The sequence below is a fragment of the Orbicella faveolata genome, unplaced genomic scaffold (genome assembly GCF_042242905.1).
Source record: "Orbicella faveolata isolate gen_17 unplaced genomic scaffold, um_ofav_v1 contig_12, whole genome shotgun sequence".
In the NCBI taxonomy this organism is placed as follows: domain Eukaryota; kingdom Metazoa; phylum Cnidaria; class Anthozoa; order Scleractinia; family Merulinidae; genus Orbicella; species Orbicella faveolata.
Window position 1 is genome coordinate 14,504,624 of NW_028301539.1, and position 18,248 is coordinate 14,522,871.

The 18,248-nt window shown below is 40.7% G+C and overlaps 1 protein-coding gene across 17 annotated transcripts in view; it reads left to right on the forward strand.

The window, feature by feature from the left end:
• LOC110063376 (pleckstrin homology domain-containing family M member 2-like) overlaps positions 1-18,248 on the forward strand; it is a 147,194-nt gene that overhangs the window by 122,108 nt on the left and 6,838 nt on the right. For 16 of the 17 annotated variants that reach the window (XM_089283795.1, XM_089283794.1, XM_089283785.1 and 13 more), the window contains 6 exons: positions 4,792-4,826; positions 14,700-14,760; positions 14,895-14,996; positions 15,268-15,342; positions 16,091-16,210; positions 16,878-16,997. In XM_089283795.1, the coding sequence (XP_089139921.1) occupies positions 4,792-4,826; positions 14,700-14,760; positions 14,895-14,996; positions 15,268-15,342; positions 16,091-16,210; positions 16,878-16,997 (513 nt within the window). Of the gene's footprint in view, positions 1-4,791; positions 4,827-14,699; positions 14,761-14,894; positions 14,997-15,267; positions 15,343-15,471; positions 16,211-16,877; positions 16,998-18,248 lie in introns of those variants that run through there. The other variant, XR_016205770.1, reaches the window with a different exon arrangement.

An 18,248-nucleotide genomic window follows, 5' to 3' on the forward strand; every position in this document is an offset into this window, starting at 1 on the left:
AAAAAGCTTTACATTGTCTTCACCTTTCCTTGCTTCGGTGCCGGAGCACATGACATAACAACTGCCATAACATAACGTAAGAATTATCTGGCTTAAGATGTCCCGCAAACCGTTAGCCTATAAAAAATTGGTGCTGTATAACCATGACTATTCCCAAATTCCACAAGCTGATTTCCTCAGTTTGCAGATTAATTTTTATACCCTTTGGAAATTTCAAAATTTTTATTCTATTTTATTTTAGAGAGCTGCTGTCTAAGCAAAGAGTCACTGTTGCTTCACAACTGAACGATGTTTGCTCATGAAGTACTCTTCGCTCTTTGCATAGCCTGCAGTGCAGGCGTCTTATTGGGGCGAGTTAGCGTTACAACCTTGCGACTGCCTTTTTAGACCGCCATGTTAGACCGCCATGTTAGACGGTGGGGGGTGGGGGAGGGGAAAAATGAGAAGACGCCTGCCTGAAAAGCCCGTTAAAATGCGAAACACCTCCTGATTAGTTGCGCTTCACTGCATTTCCGGAAATGAGCGGGTAACCAATCAAAATGAGGTTTTCTCGACACAGGAAGTCTCACAAGGGTACACACCACGAGAAGTTTGTGCCAAGCCGCAGGATGTCTTGCATTCTCACAGAGGTACGTGTTGCGCTAGCGACTTCAGACGTACAGAGTATTTTAGAAATACCGGCAACTGATGAGATCCACATGGAGGGTCGAAACCATGGTCTTGCCTGAACTAAGCCGAACAATGGCATATAAAACACGCAAACAGTTAACGGGACTTGCGCGTAAACAGCTACACTTGAATCATGTGGTGCCAGAACAACCAAAGGAGGAATAAACCTATACATCGAGCAAGAGAAACATAAGCTCGATCAGATAGCTGCAAGAAACATAAGAATGTCTCTAGACAAACGTATAGCTTTCTCAAAGTAAAGCTACAGCATCTCCGAAGGAAATCGTACGAGAACAAATATGATATCCGTGATAAGGATCTACCTACTGTGCTTGTAAACAGTTCTAGTCACAGTCGGGCCCGGTGTCACAATATGGAATGCAAGTAAGCAACATGTTCACGGTAAATTTCATATTTTGTCCCTCAAAAGCAAATTCATGGAGACTTAAAAGCATATCTTGCAATAGAAATGAGCCTAAACAATGCATAAACACATGGCAAATTACAGAGATGTCAAACTCAACGAGTCGACATGCAGATAACAGCGCAAACCATGCAGACCTTTGACTTATAAAAATTTGCCATAGCACGATCTAACGGCTCAACTCCGCTTCAAATTCCTCCTTATTACACAACATGAAGTGCCCTTCATGAACACGAGTGAAGCGACAAGAAAGGCCGAGTGACCGAACAGAGAACGGCAAATGTGCAAATGTCACGAACCGTAGAAGTCGTGTAGGCTAGTCAACCCCATTTTACGTAAATATTAAGCTTTTCCCAAAGCCAGTGGGTAGCACTGCCAACAGATCTTTTCCAGATACCAGTGTGGAAATTGCGTCTTTTTGCTCCGTTCGTAATTCGCGAGACATTCCAAGTTCACATAAACGCTTGAGAGATTCCTCGAGAGCAGAATCGAAACTAACAACATCACTTTTGACAGAGTTTGCCATGTTTTTTACCCGCATGAACGAAACGAAACTGACTGACAGACAATTGACAGGCAGGGTCAAGCCGCACCAATCAGAAACTCCGTTCGTGGGCGAACGGAGTTTCCTAAAAGAACAATGACCTCGGGCAGGCGAGATTTTCTTCGCTCCACCTCTCCCCTATCCTTCCTGTTGCCTATCATTCACCCCCTTGGTAAAACTTTCTTTCTCTCCCCAGTCTTCCATTGCATGAAAAATTCAAGATGGCGGCTAAACTTTTATGATGTGAGCGCTCGCTCAAAAAAATCTTGCCTGCTCTGCAGGCTACTGTTTGCATAAACATCCTGTTCATCACTCCTTTGGTTCTCTCTGAAAAAGTGCTGTTTTTGACCACAACCCAACACCAGTCAATTGATTCCATCTGTTCAAAAACCAAATTAGCGAATGGACCTAAAAGGAAGTGTAAATTGTCAAAATTTACAACGGTTCAAGTTCGCCTCATGGGTGAAGGTTTCTCAGCTACAAAAACTACAGATTGAAAACCACCAATCACAGCCAACTAGCATGACCTTTTGAACTGCACATGAAGCAAACACCGATCAGCATCGCTTGTGATTGGCTCATTTTTTTGCTCTTAGATGCTCTGTCTCGCTGTGTCTGATCCTGTCTTCTCGATTCAACATCGCTTTTCTGTAAAATATCATTCATATCTATTCTTTGCTGATACATAAGCTGAAATAGAAAAAGAGCAATTTCAGTATTTGAAAACGGTAAAATTGAAGATTTGTCATGGAAGAAAAAGCCAGCTCATTGTTTCGTGTCAAGTCAAGACTAATCCATGCTGCGGTTTGGTGGTTATCTTTTGCGGTTTCATCTCGCATATGATTGGTCGTGAGACAATAAACATTCCAGACATTTTCTCTGATGTTCACGGTTTTGCGGGAAAGACTGTAATTCTATGGAATTAATGGTTTGGTTTTTTTAATTAAAGTAAGGGTTGTTGAAAGGAAGTGTTGGCATGTGTTACATGTATATGAAGGCTTGGTAGAAATACAGTATGAAAAGATGTTTAGCCGTTCATTGTAAAGCTAATCCCAGTATTAAAAAGACTACATTGTAAAGGTAATCTCGGAAGGACAGAAGTGTACAGGAAGTTTTTGACATTTGAGATGGGTTAACCATTATATTTAAGAAATAGAAAATGTGTACCCTGTTTCTACCAAGTTATAGAAACAAGTCAAGTTTGGGAGAAAACAAGTTTGGGAGAACAATAAGTGCTGTGTGAATCAGAGCTGACAGGCAAGTGTTTCTTCAGCTTTTCAAAGTTCTCCCAAACTTCCACAAGTGTTTCTATAACTTGATAGAAACACAGACAACATATTTTCTATTTCTTTCGGAATTACATGCAGAAAATTCCACATTATAGAAAGGAAACAACTTGTTTACTTTGGTCATCAAAATATAAACCATCAAAACATAAATAAATTCAACAGCTCATGATAGTTCTTTGTTTCTATTAAGTTTTAGTATAAATCTACTTGTGCTTTAAATTATCACAATTACTTTTCTCTGATAGGTTACACTTCTCACTATCTATTCTGTTGTAGATAATGAGTAGCATGGTAGTTTGCAGTTCTTGACAAAATGACAGCAGTGTCTGCATTTTCAAAGTGTCTGTGAAGAGGATTTAGATATAGTTTTGATTGACTAGTAGATTTGTACTAAAACAACTGGATTATTTGCTCTCGATTTCTACATGTATGCATTATAGTAAACTCGGGCTGGCCCCCGTCAACTGTCATGCAATAGAAATCTCAAGCTCATAATCTAATTGAAGGCTTTCACGCAAAAAGGGCGTATATAGCATTTTGGGCTGATTTTTACTTTTTGCAGGATCGAGCTAGTTTTTGGCAGACTGACTTTTTTTGACATGAAAAGCATCATTGCGTAATTGCTTTTGTTGATTTGCACTTCGTTTTCGAGAAATAATGTATGCAAAAAACTCAGTTTTCCGAGCAGCATCTTTTGGAGCGAATCCTTCGAAGGTGGATTTCGACTCAACGCAAACTTAAATGGTTACTTTTAGCAGCTTCGACAGCATGGTTTTTTTTAAATAGATGTTTTTATTTTTTCAGAGAAGTAGAGAAATAGACCGTAAAATAATCGACCGACCTCATATCGAACCGGTGTCATGACAAAACAAACTCGAATCGGGCCTGTTCAGTGCCTTATTCACTTGCGCTAACAAAGCAGCAGTAAGAAAATAGCGTAATTATATGTATAATAAAACTAGTGGCAAATGCCACGTTTTGGTGACTTCATCGTTCAGCAAAACAATAGGTTTCTTTTGTTTTTCGTTCAACAAGAGATCTCGAAGAGATACCCTTGGAAAACTGAGTTTTTTTGCGTACGTTATTTCTCGAAAACGAACCACAAATCAACAAAAACAATTACGCAACGATGCTTTTCGTGTCAAAACAAGTCAGTCTGCCAAAAATTAGCTCAATCCTGCAAAAAAATAAAAATCAGCCCAAAATGCTATCTACCTTTACACCCTTTTTGCACGAAAGCAATTGTTTTGCTAAACGACGAAGTCACCGAAACGTGGCATTTGCCACTAGTTTTATTATACATATAATTACGCTATTTTCTTACTGCTGCTTTGTTAGCGCAAGTGAATAAGGCACTGAACAGACCCGATTCGAGTTTGTTTCAACTGTTAAAATAGAAACACAATTTTATACCAATCAGCAGGGATATTTTCTTTGGGCTGTTCATTTTTCTAATGATGAATGGCTTAGCTGCTACAAGTTCCCTGTAGCTCATTGGTAGAACATCCAACCATTTCATACAATTTCAACATATGCTGGAACAATTCTGTAGTTTGGTTTCCAACTAGCTTGTGGTACTAACTAATAAACATCTTCCTGAAGTGGCTGTTGTGGGTATATGTCAAATAAATACTATTTATTTTGGTAATCCATTAGTTTACGATTTTATTGTTCTTGTTTACTTTGGAATTGATTTATTTTTAGGTTTGTGTGTTGTCTTTATTTAGTTTGTCTTTGTTAACTTTGAGAGTTAACTCTCCATTGATTAGCTTTTATTACAAGTGGGCATACTAATGGAACAAGAGGTAAAGTTATTCCATTTTCATTTAGAAATGTTAATTTTTGTTGATTTTCCTGTTGCTTAGGGTGATCAAGTTGGTAAAGTTGTTGTCAAGCTAAGGTACAATCTCTGTTGTTTTTGTCTTGCCTTGTGAATAATGTTCTTGCAGTTTTAAACTTGAACTATATAAACCGACTTTGAGATAAGCGAAGGGAGGAGCAAACAAGTGAGTTAAGAAGCTTGAAAGTAAAGAATTAACTCGAGTAATTTGGAGTGTTGGTCACACATATACCCGTGTATTAGTATACAATAGGAGTAAGGATACATGCAAAAACGGAGCTTTGCGTTCAAAGTTGTATGAAAGACTACTGCAGCATTCACAGGGCAAAACTGAGAAAAGGTGTACAGCTGCCGTTGCTATGTTTGGTCTGCGGAGTGGGAGATAAAATAAGTCTCAGATGTGCACTTGTTGGGGTATTGCATGTTATACATGCACGAAAGCGACGGTTTGAAGAGAGCGTTTTCCAATGAGTTTCAGCGTTTGGCTGCAATAAAAATTTCCATTTAAAGAGTTGTGCCTTTTTTATCAGACAGCATAAATGATGACTGCTTTGCGATATAACAGCTATGTGCTTCAAATGTATTATGCTCCAATTTGAGAAGATGTGAAATGGCACCTTCACAACCATTACAACCTAATCGACCGTTTAATCTTGGTATCACAGTTCCGCGTCTGGTTGCATGGCCAGGTGAACCATGGGTCGATTTTGTAAACATTGCCAAAGACGAGTTTGAAGTCGATTGTGCCAGTACGGTTTTCTCTACATGGAGGGTACAAGAGGCAGAACTGCTTGGCGGCAACAAAATTGTCTCAGATGCTCATATGGTGGACGAACAAGTGGCAAGGCTGCTTGGCAGCATTCCATGAGGCGAGTTTAACCTGAGACTCGCTTTTAGCGAAGAACAGGTCAAAAAGAGTGGTTTGTAAAAGAAAAGATGGACCCAATCAGAGAAGACATGGGAAGGGGACAGGGAATTTTGACCATAACGAGAGGAACCAGGCCAGGGGCATTGGCAGGGATCGAGCAGGTCTATTACCAAAACGGTTATCCTGTGACAGCAGTTGTGTATGGGTTGTTCCCAATCAGAGAACCAGATCAGACCATCGTTGCACCTATGAGAGTTGGCAGGCTTAACTATGTATTGCAGAGAGTGATAGAACATTTTGAAAGCACTTTGAGGGTCCAAGGCCTAACAGACGTAAGGCACCAGAAGATGTAAGAGTGGGAGGCAAGAGTCCACGAACGTGGAGCCACAGTGGACAATGTTGCTGATCGAAAAAAGATCCTCAAAAGAGCAATTATCTTGAAGGATATTGCCAGCCGGGACATCTATAACAGCGGGAAATACCAGTTTGGGGGTAATGGTGTAAGAGGCAAAGTTGAGCTCATTTACCACAACGGCCATGCCTGGTCCAAAGATATCCACTTTCCAGAGGCAAGGCAGGTCTGGATATATCAGGATAACCAAGGACAATCCGATGATGGTTTGGCTGCTTGTAGGTGAAGGGAGACAGCTAAATATGACCCAGTTTGTGCTGGAAGATGGCCGAGTTTTTAGGATGCGAGAAGTCCATGAGCACTTGATAGAGGTATGTTGTCAGTTGGGCGATGACTCACTTGGTTTTCAGAGAGAACCATGTGGCCATCATTAAAGCCAAAGAAAACAACAGCTGGAAGCTGACCCTGACAAGCCCACTGGATGACGTGCAAAGAGCATGCATGGAGTACGAGCATGGCAGGCTCTGGAACTTAGGCTACAATGTGAGAGACGTGGTAAGCATCAAAATGGAGTCATTTTACCCCATCAGTTTTAAGGTAGAAGGTGAAGCCAAACCCCATTTGAGAAGATTCGCTCACCCGATGCACAGATTGGTCAGGGTGTCAATCAATCACGCATTGCCAGCAGACAAGCACTGGATTTGCCGAGGTCCAAGAATGGAAGTTCGAAGAAAAAATCCACCCAGTGTTCCAATCGTGGTATGGGAAGAATTTTGCTGACAAAGGTTGGGTCCCAATATCTCTGCTGTTTTTCTTGACAGAGTCGTGTATTCCAGAAAGGCTCAAAGTAGGTGAAGTCATCACAACTTTGGCAAACAAACAAGTGTGGCTCCCTGAAAGTCGCAATCAAGGTTATAGCATAATAGGCAAGTTCATGTAGGGAAGCAAGGCTGATGGGAAGAGGTTGGCACGGAGACTTGTGACAGACCTAGGAGAGCTGGACTTTCTGGTAAGACACCCACAAAAGCGGGACATTGGTCCGTGCTCCTCAAAGGTGCCAATTGGGACACATCTTGACATACTACAACACCTCCCAGCCACAGGACCCTCACCTGAGGGCTTCAATGTTAGGGTTCGCACACATTAACCCTTTCACTACGATACTTTCACCAAAAAATGCTGTTTTTAACCGTTAAATCAGTTGTTTGGCTCCAGTGACGTTTAATGGGCCCATGTTTTGCTGAAAAGCTATTATTTTACCAAAAAGATAGATTTCCCGAAGATTAGGTACAAAAATATGCAATATTTCAATTTGGTGCATGTGCATAAGCCAAAATTTTGACTTTTTATGGCAATTACCCATTCCAAAATTTTTCCTTGCCCCTTTCCTTTCCTTTTTCTTGGCCCTTTTACTCTCGCTACCTTTTGCGTTACATATTCTTTCTGGCTGCCGTAAAAAGGTGTGTTAATTATGGGCAAAGCCTAGAAATGGGACCTTGATCAATTATAGGTATAGTGGGCCATTTTACCACCATTTTTGCACCAAAATTGAACGTTCTTTTTCAATTTGCTGTCAGAATGCCTTCAATATCCAAAACCGACCATTGTGTGGATAGATCTACCCTAGCTCTACTATCTGCTTATCAAGAATATCTGGTGACATTTAAATTGATGTGGTCACAAGTGGTACAAAGAGCACGACCACTCAGAACGTGTATATACGTCCTTGGGGGTCAAAGGGTTAATGTGATTTCAGTGTTGGAGAGGTTTGAGCTTGACAGAGTTGTCCAAGTGGGGACAGAAAGTTTATACATTCAGAAAAGAGCTCTGCACAAACTAGAAGGAGTGGACGCATACATACCAATGTTAAGCAACGACGAAATATGGGAAGAGATATTTGAAGTGTTGTTTGAGGGAAAGGAAACGAGTCAAAAGGATGTAGGACTGGCCCGGTGGCATCACAGGGGAGAGTGGTTGTACCTGCCCAACCAGCGAGCTGAGTATTATTCCAAGCCGGAGCACATCAAACAAGCCAAACCGCTGATCCAATCAACCAGGCTGCATTATGATGATCCACTGACAAGGCACCAACTGAGCTATCTCAATGGCCCCTGAGGCAGAGGGTAAACCACAAGAGCAAAAGATCTCTTCCAGGTGAGAGATCCCCTGATGTTGACCCCAACCCACCGTCTTGCCAAAGAGATGCAGGCCAGGGGGGTGAAAGGGCAGACATACCTCAGCTTCTTTCAGTGGAGTGGCAAATAAGACTGGACTCCAGAACAGATGGGGCAGACGTTTATCCCATGTGTTATGATCTGGGACAAGGTCTGCACGGTGCCCCGGCATATTCTTGAGTCTTTTCTTGACTGGCCTGTTGGTCATGGTGTTCAGGTTATCTGCTGCGGTGATCAAGGCCAGGCACCGCCATTTGCAGGCATCATGCTGCTCAGCTGGGTCTGGAAAGGGCAGACTATTACAGAGGTCGAGGTCAATAACAGGGCGAAAGATGATGAGTTAAAAGACTTGAAGAGGCGCATCTGCCTCCAGTCTGTCAAGGTCCAATCTCAGGAAATGGGCAAGGCTCTGCAGAGATGCCTAGGATGGGATAGGTTTATTGAAGCTTGGAAGCCAAGCAACCTCATCTTGACAAGCTGACAGAAGGTGTGCAACAGGGCACAGGCTTTGTTGCTCAAAAAGCACAAAAAAGATTTTCCAGATACCAAGGTGCTTCTTTTTCACCACCTCAAGGGCTGTTCGGAAACAGAACATTACGGTTCCTATCCCAGGTACACAGTGTAAATAAAAGCTTGTCCTTAACGATGTAGTAAATGTTGAGTTTGAGAATGCCGAGAGGGCGGTCAGAATTGATGACTGGTGGCTAGGCTTTTCAATGATGGTCCACTTGAGCCAGGACCTCACCTTCTCAAACTCATTAATAATTCATGAGGTCAACTACCAACCACAAGATTTATACCACATCACGTGCATGTGTTTGGATACCCAATGAAAAACAGTATACCACTCTCCAGTGAGAGTGGTATATACCACTAAAATATGCCCAATGACAACTGGCACAAAATCAATGAATATTTATTACTCAGAAATAACCTTTCTTTTACAATGTGTCTCCTTTTGTTTTCAAAGTCACACCCATTCGCGTTGCTTCCTTCATTTCTGCATCCAAAACACACTGCAATGTCACAAACCTAAGAAAGCGAAAGAAAAAACGTAGTAGTAAAAACAATAACACACACAAGTAGTTTACACGAACCAAATTTTATCCCCAAAAAATGTAATTTACCTTCGGTCGGACATGTCCAAAGGGTTCAATGCAGCACTTCCATTTACATCAGAAAGGTGGCACTTCAGTCCGCAAATAATTGAGTACAACAAACGGGAAGGATAACGTTCCCCAGAAGAATTGTTTACTTTGTGAATGAACTTCGATATCCAGTGGTTGAGACATATCTGTAATGGCCGTTTCCAAAGTTTGCACTCCTCCAAAGTCTTTCGTGGTAAAAAGACCGCCGGGTTCCAAAGTAGAGGACTTCACTAATCGATTCGGTTTCCATTCCTCGAAAACCTTACACGACCATTTGGTTTTATAAGCTTTTGATTTCGGTACTACATTATCAACACTTTTCGTCTCATCCTCCACACTTTTCGGCTACCGAAATCTCTCGAACGACTTTGTTGCGATATACATCCTGAATGAACAACAACTTGTAAATGCTGGCAACCCCAGTAACTTTCACATCTCAGAATAAATTAAATCGCACCATAAATGCAAGTTAGTTACGCCAGTAAAAAACATCATTGATATTGAAATTGTCGAGGAAGGAATGTTAGACAGCAAACCTCATTCTAATTCTAATTCTAGTCTGTTTATTATTTCTTTAAGAGTGATCATGAGAAGTTATTTCCAAAACTTGTGCTTCGTGTTTCATCGGGGTATCCAAACACCTCGAAACAATAAAAGCACTCGACCTACGGCCTCCTGCTTTCATTTTTTTCTCGGTGTTTGGATACCCTGATGAACCACTTGCTCTCGGTTTGGAAATAGTACATCTATAACCCACAAAAGGTCTGGATTATGGACGACTATCTCCAGTGTTCCAACCACGCTTACCTCGCAGTGTTGCGTGCGGAAAATATGCAGCAGCTCAAATGGGTCATTTGTCCACCAGAGGAGGGTTCCAAGGAGAAAAAACCCATGAGCGAGTAGCGGCTGTGGCAAATAATTGCAAAAAAACTGGTTGGCCACAAGTGCCAAGATGAAACCAAATGGTACCACGGGTTTAACATGAAAGTAAACTACATATTGCAGCTCAAAGAGCTGCAAAGAAATAAATGCATTGGGTGTGGTGTAGAGATGCTCTGGGAGTATGTGCCAAAAGACATGCAGCAGTTTGATGGATTGGCTTGACAATAGCAAGGCCCACTGCAAGGGAAATGTGTGACTGACCTGTCTGGAGTGCAACCGGAGAAGAGGAGTAGCGGCTCTTGTTACAGAACAACTACAGCAGGCAGAACCTGTGTATTTGGTGGGACAACCAACCGTTCTTTGCAGACAAAACCCCGTTTCGGGCTTGTCTGGCTTAGTTACAATTCTTTCAAGCTTCTAGACTTTCAAAGACCAGATTGAATCTGTAGCTCTTTTATTCCCACCTTCAAGTTCGCCAGGCTGGTAGAGATAGTGAACATTCATGTTGGAGGGGAGCTTTTCTTCATTAACACCAGCAGGCCTTAAGTAGGGAGTGGAAAGTTTTGCTGAAACACCCTTCTCTTTGATTGCGACAGCTGTTTTTTTCTGATAAGACTGGTCAGTTCATTGTGCAGAGCGCTAACAACATCAGGAAACCTTTTGACCCATGCAGTTGACTACTGGCCAGAAGACAGGAGCATTTCCACAGCATACTGATGACCAAACAAGCGCTCAGCCAGTGTGCAGTTGAAACGTTCAGCACTAGCTTGGTCTCTGTGAATTTTAGTATGCCCACGGTGAATAATTTTTTTGTGGTTTTCTATCTCTTTGGTCATATTTCCCATAAACTTGTGCTTGGGGTTGACTTGAAGCAGCAGGGCCACTTCAAAGGGCATTGCTTGTAAATCAACTGAAAAGCTTTTGCAACTTCAGTAGAATCTTTAGAGGTCAGAGGCTCAGTTTCTGTGTACCAGCTAGCCATGTCGACAACGGTCAGCGTACATTTTGTAAACCTTGCGATCACGTAGCAGCTTGGCGTGTGGCAGAAAAAGAAGGTCTGCTTGGTGGACCAGGTTGGGTGTTGATACATGAAATTTTGGGCAAGGAATGTAGCGAGGTGCAGGAGGTAGATCTGCCAAAAAGCTTGTCTGATTAACCAATGCTTGGCAGTTTCTTTTGGGACTTTCGCAGCCTCCACTAATTTTTTAATTGCAGCAATGCCTTTGGGGCTGTAGTAGACTTTTGTGAGCTGGGAGTCCATTCAAGGCATGTATGGTAACAATCCCAAAAGTTCAAAGAAAATGAAAAGCTGCATAGCCAAGAGCGAGCGTGCTGCCGTCCATAAAAAGCAACTCGATTTGTTTCTTCTTCTCACTGGGTTGATAAAAATAAGAGGTTCTTTTGATGGTGTCATTGGCTTGTCAGGGTGTGTTTGGTTGTAGAGTTAGAAAGCGTAATCAGTATCTGTGGAGTTCTGCCTTGTCTGTTCTTTGATCTCTGTGTTGGTGGCGATCCAATCAACAAGTTTAGCGCGGTCGTGCATGTATTTGGCGTAAGCGGCTTGGTAAACTTCAAGGGCTTTGTCATGCCACTCTTTCTCTTCCAATGTTGCCTTTCCATTGCTGGACAAATAGGGAGTGAAATAATTGCTGTCGATGAAAGAAGCGGCATTAACAATTGCACCTCCGATCATGATTGTGATACTAGCCAACTGCACATATAGCAATATGTTTAATTTTTTAACTGGTTGGGAGAATCTTTTGGTCTTCAAGGTACTGTTTCAGTGTGATGCTGCCAGCCATGACAGCAGTGAACTTTGCATCGTTCATTACATTTCTGCTGGGGTCAGAGGTGAAGTTCTTTTTCACCACCTTTTTTCTAACCCAGCCGATGCTGGTGGGTAAGACAGTCAGAGTGATCATGAGCTTGTTGTCAGCCGTGCTAGCATAATGCTGAAAATTTTTAATTAATATGTAAATTGTCGCCGTCAGCGGCTGTGAATGGCGCAGAAATGAGACGGCAGACCGTTTTGAAAACCTTTTCATTGAAGTTAGTCCACATCAGCCCTATCCCAAAAATAGCAGCAGTGCTAATGAAAACCTCTAGATCATCAACTTCTGGTTTCCTTCAAAGAATGGGCATTGTTGTTGTATGTAAATGAGGGAAAGTTTTATTTATTTTCCATTCCGTAGAGCGGATGCCTTTTCTTGATTGTGGTACATCCTTCTTGTCCTTCAGACGGGGACAAGGCCCGTTTGTAGGGTGGTTGCGCAGGTTTGCTGAAAACAGCAGAAGCTGTGCTTTTTATCTCTTCAAGTTTGTAATAAAGCCCAATCAGTGAAATGACAATGCTGGCAACAGTTAGCCATTGAGTTTATGTTGAGAATGTTTTTAGCAGTGTGTGTGTGTCTGCGCCAACATCATTAACGTCCTCCTCCTTCTCGTCCTCCGGACAGGGATGGGCTGGAGTTTCTTTTGCCTTGTTATTTGAGATTATGACAGCAGCTTCAGCAGCTGCTTTTTTCTGTGCTTCGCAGGCCAGTCTTTTTTTTTCAGCGATGGCTTTGCCTGCAGCCACTCACTTTGGGTTTTTCGCCGGTTTCGTGGTTGGAGTTTCAGAAGTCACTTGTTGTGTCACGTCCTGAGGAGGAACTGGTCCGCCAGGTGTAGGTTGCGTGGTGTACATTTCTTATAATGAGTGAATAAAAAAATATTTAATTGGGGTTGTTCAGCAATTACTAAAAAAAAGTTGACTAATTATTCAGCAGTTGTTGAGGATTGCACAAGAACTGGCACTTCATCAAAACCATCAAGTAGATAGCCGTCTGCATCACAAGAAGGGGGTGTCACTGGACATGGACTGAAATCGATGTTTTGTTGAAAACCGTGAGCAGCGATCCACATTTCAACGCAAGGTTTCCCGCGAAGGCAATCAACTCTTTGTTAATGATGTAATCTTTTCTGAGATCATTCTGCAGAGCTTCGACGATTTTAATCGGCACAAACATACCAACCGCTCTGGTGTACAATGACAGAAAGCTGTCAACAAAGGTTTCAGTGGTGTTGGCATCCACAAAGGTCTTGTACCTTTTGTAATACTTTATAACATTTTTTGTCAATCAAGCGCTTCACCTGTAGGTGTGTCACCTGCATGTCCACAGCTTCTTTGGCTTTACCTGTGGAAACAAGTATTACAAGCTGTTCACGGAGGGCTAGAATGTCAGTCACAATACTACTGGCCGGTGTACTTGTCAGCTCTGCTCCTAGAACGCTGGCTAATTCTGCCAAATTATCTGGTGATAACTTGTTCTCCTTGCATGATATATTATTCTGAAAACAGTTTTTCAATTCATAACCAATTTAATCCTGTAATGGGTGCGAAGAGAGAACAAAAGATAAGAGAACTTCACCAGCACATTCTTCAAAGATGGCCTTCATGGTCTTGGCCGACAGTGTGTAAAACAAAACAACTGCTGCTACATTCTCTCAAAAAGGCTTCACAATGTTGGAGAGCTGCTGGGTCAGCACCCACACGCCGATGCCTGTATGGCGAGCTGAAAAGCCTAGCTTGACAAGCTCACCTGTCCTCCCTTTCACGTCTTTATTTATTTATTTATTTATTTATTTATTTATTTACTACAGAAATACAAGTGACTATGATTAACTATATTTTAAGTATTTGAGAGGTGCTGCTAATACTGAGGAATTACCCCACATACATTTGTTATCTTGAGAAAACTTACTAGTAAACCTAGTCCTTCACTTCTGGTCTGAGACAGGGTATACAATTGAACTCTTGATAATCTGGCATGGGGTAACAAATTTTCAGATATTTCATCTGGAGGTATTTGTCTTACACCAGTCAAAGGTAAAACTTAGACGAGTGTAATCATAAGATGCCATGGTATAGTTCTTCAAAATTAATTTACTTTGAAATCATAAAGGAGGTAATTATAACTTAAATTTATTTCAAGATAGGATGTCAATATACTGGTGCAAAATAACACACATTGATCATATGGTGGCATTTGGAAAAATACTAAGCATTGGCTTCCGACCACATTTTCATTTGAAAAAGCCATGACCCAAGGCTCAAAAAGTATTAAACGTACTTTACTGTGATTGCAAGTACTGTAACTCAAATCCAGACATGTACGCATTGTGATCTTTTTCATGCTACCTGTTTCTGAATTAGGCTGCATGCACTTCTGGCTGCTAATGTTCCTATGGGTGGATAACACCTGATTTTTGTCTTCGCATGTCCAATTTTGCCTGAGGCTACCATTACCTTTACTTTGAGAAAGCTTTATATTTGTCTTGTGCAGAAAATGCCAGTGAAATTGGTCAACCCTGGTAGGATGCGGAAAATAAAGCTGTTCAGGCCAGGGGTTTAGTAAGCTTAAGTGAGCTGTAATATGGAGATTTTCATATTGAAAATGGATTTGGGCAGTGGCTCATTTTTCTTAGTTTTTCCTCTGTTTACCATACAGTCATGTGATTTTGTTGCAGAGGATCACGATGTGGAGGTTGTCGAAGAGTAAATGATTCTGAACGCCCACATGCCTTTGAGGTACAATTTGACTTTGCTTTCTTTAGGTATATTAGTGCAACTCTTTGGAGAAGACCCTTTTACTATAGCTGAAACATCGGCATTATCACTCAAACAAAGTGCAATTGATTTTGGCTTCCACTGTTTTGTCTTAGATTGTAGCTGAGGATGGATCACCATTAATTCTTCTTGCTGCCTTTAGCGAGGATGATGCTACTGATTGGATTTTTAGACTTTGCCAGGCTGTTGCTGAAACGGTGGGGATAAAGAGCTGATCTTTTTTCTCTGTAAATTGATTCACTTGAGTGTGTTTGTCCATCTGTGCAACCACCCATTCATGCACACAAAATTAAATAAATGCAGTGTCACCGTGTGGCTATGACTCTGGGGCTAAACGACCAGATACCATTAATAATCTTTGTTAAATTGCTTCCCTTCTTTCACAATATGAATTTTTATTAATGTTTTTAAAAGTTTTTTTTTCCATGCACCTGTGCGTTTGTGACTGATGGTGTTATGTGTCCTCAGTGTGACAGTGAAGACGAAATGAGTTGCACATTGATGAATTGCGTGCCCTGTTGTCTCATCCTCACTAATGTCAAGGTATGTAATTACCTGCTGTGCCTGGAGTGACAGAACTGCCACAGATTAATAGTATCTACCTGGATATTCACTTCTACCTTTTCCTTTACAACTATAGATTTTTAATCTGTTACACTCTTTCGTTTTCAGTTGGAGTGAAATCTTTACCACATCGTGTTATCTAGTGAGACTCCAGACAGTCAACCATTACAGGAAAGATCTTATGAAGACATGATTGATCATCGCAGTTATATACACAACCTAAGCAGCTGTGAAATTAAAGCCTGAAAAAATTTCAGGCCTGACCGGGATTTGAACCCTTAACCTCTGTGATACTTGTGCAGTACTCTACCAACTGAGCAATCAAGCCAGCTGGGAGCTGGTCAAGTTGTGAGTTGTGAGTTCATATATTCACTTGTATCTTCACCATGTGCCGGTATATTACGAACTGACAACTTGACCAACTCCCAGTTGGCTTGATAACTCAGTTGGTAGAGCACTGCACTGGTATTACAGAGGTCATGGGTTCAAAACCCCAATCTAGCCTGAATGTTTTTCAGGCTTTATAGTTTCACAACTGCTTAAATATAATGATCTTTTGAGATCATACCCAAATATATGATCTTTCATATATTCGCGTGTAGAACAGATTTTGTTGTATTGTAATCGGCCTTTTATTTTGATAGCTGATGTAGTCAGTCATACATTCTTCTTTTTTTTACCTCGTAACTGAGAAGTGGTTAAGTTGATATTCTCTTTTGTCCAAAAGATTGTGGCTTGTCTTACCAACCCAACCAGAGAGGAAACATTTGAGCTCCTGAGTGAATGCTCTGTGGAAAGTGTTACTAGACTGTTTCTGGACAATGATGTCAGGAACTATTGTATTTTGGTAATTTGTTCTTTAGTAATCCATAAGTCTTGTTGTGCCACATTAACTGTTTGGTAAGTGTTCTCTTCAGTCATAAGAAACATTGATCGATGTATACACACAATGCGTGTGGACATTTTGCAATTCGGGTAGTATTCAGGGCTCAGAAAAATACACGCAATGAGCGTCATCTTGCATCATCCAAAAGTGGTATAATGATCACATAAGATGTGTGTGAATGAAAAAAAAACACAAAATACGACACTACGGTGATCCACAGGCTCATATTTTGCTCGTTTTCTTGAAGTAATGTGGTAAAATGGCATAATAGTGGAATGATAATATATCTTGTAAGTAGTTTAAGTTAGGTTCCTTGTGTCTATTTAACATTGTGGTAGATTGTGTCTTCCCTCAAGATGCAGTGAGTTTCATGTTAAGCATTGTGGAAATAAATGAAACGTTCTTTACTGGTTGATTCAAGCTCCTTGAGGAAACACGTTCTGAATCCTCCCAAAAGAGTTGAACTAACAATGAAACCAAGTAATATTAACTAATAATTTATGGCTCTTGTTCAAGACAAAACTTCACGCCAGGTCGAAACAATAAGGAAGAGTTAATGCTGTTTTCTTTACCATCACTCAACGATAGCCCTGTTGTACTAAATTTATATGTTGTTTTGTCCTTTCAGGGGTTTGAACGTAGTGAATTAGCAGGCACAGAATCATCTTGGTTTGTTTGGTTTAAAACGGAATATGAACTTGCAAAGTTTGAACGTGGTCTATTACAAGCTTGGCAAGAACTTTTCCAGGTTAGTATGAGTGTATACGTGAACTGACTTGTGTCTTGTTTCACTAAGTCATTATATTAATACCATAGAGAAAAATATAAGGAAATTACAGGCTGTGCAGAACTACGCATGTCGAATCGTTAGTGGCGCGAGAAAGTACGATCATGTAACTCCCCACTTAAAAAGTTTGTCTTGGTTACCCGTTAAGGACCAACTATACTACCGCCAAGCTACCATGGCTTTTAAATGCATTTCCGGACACGCCCCCAAATATCTGACGTCACAATTCATCACCCGCGAGCAAGTTACCAAGCGTACAACTAGGAGTGGCCAAAAGCTTGATATACCTTTTTTTAAAACAGCCTCAGGACAAAGAACATTTTATTACAGAACTATTGGACTTTGGAACAATTTAGACCCCTTTTTAAAATCAAGCTGTTCAGTTCAAGTTTTTAAACGTATCTTAAAGAATAAGCTTTTAGACAATTTTGTAAATACTCCCTAAACTTCATTTATTTTTAGTATTTTTCGCGACTGCAAAGTTTAGATAATGTTGTAAATGTTTTTTAAATTTGATTAATTTTGATTGTGTAGTTATTAGTAACTTAGTAATTTAAGTAATTGTTCCTGAAAAGCCCAATTGGGGAGGTAACAATAAAGTATGTATGTAAGAAATGAGGCTGTTATGATGCGTAAATGTGAAGATTTAATTATTTTAATTAAACTCTAGATAATTCTACACAATGTATCTTGTTTTACATTAGGAGATACAGCACATCAATGTCTAAAATATTTTACATCGACTTTACTTGTAGCTATAATTACAAGCCTAAAGAACATTTTTTAACTTTAACGATCTTATAAATGGGAATATTTTACTGCTGAAAAAATTTGAAAGGTATATTCACACCTGCCTCGATCAAAACCTTGAGAAACAAATCATGTGAGTCATTCAAAAGTCAGTTAAGTATGCCTGGTCTGTAATTTGTAAGTTGACCATTCTAAATAATTTAACCTTGCATGTGGTAAAAAAAAAAAACAGCAAAACAAAAATAAAAGAGTCGGGAGCCGATAGCTACCATCATTGTGCCTACATACTCAAATCTGGCAAAAAGGGTAAGAATTTTTTTTTTCACTAGATAATGGCCTTGACAAGGCAACGTAGTTCATTTGCATTTCTATCAGTAGACCAAAAACAGTATATAAATGAAAGGCCTTTTTGGCCTGCCTTGTGTCACTTGTTTTTGAACACTGAAAAATCCACTGCTAAAC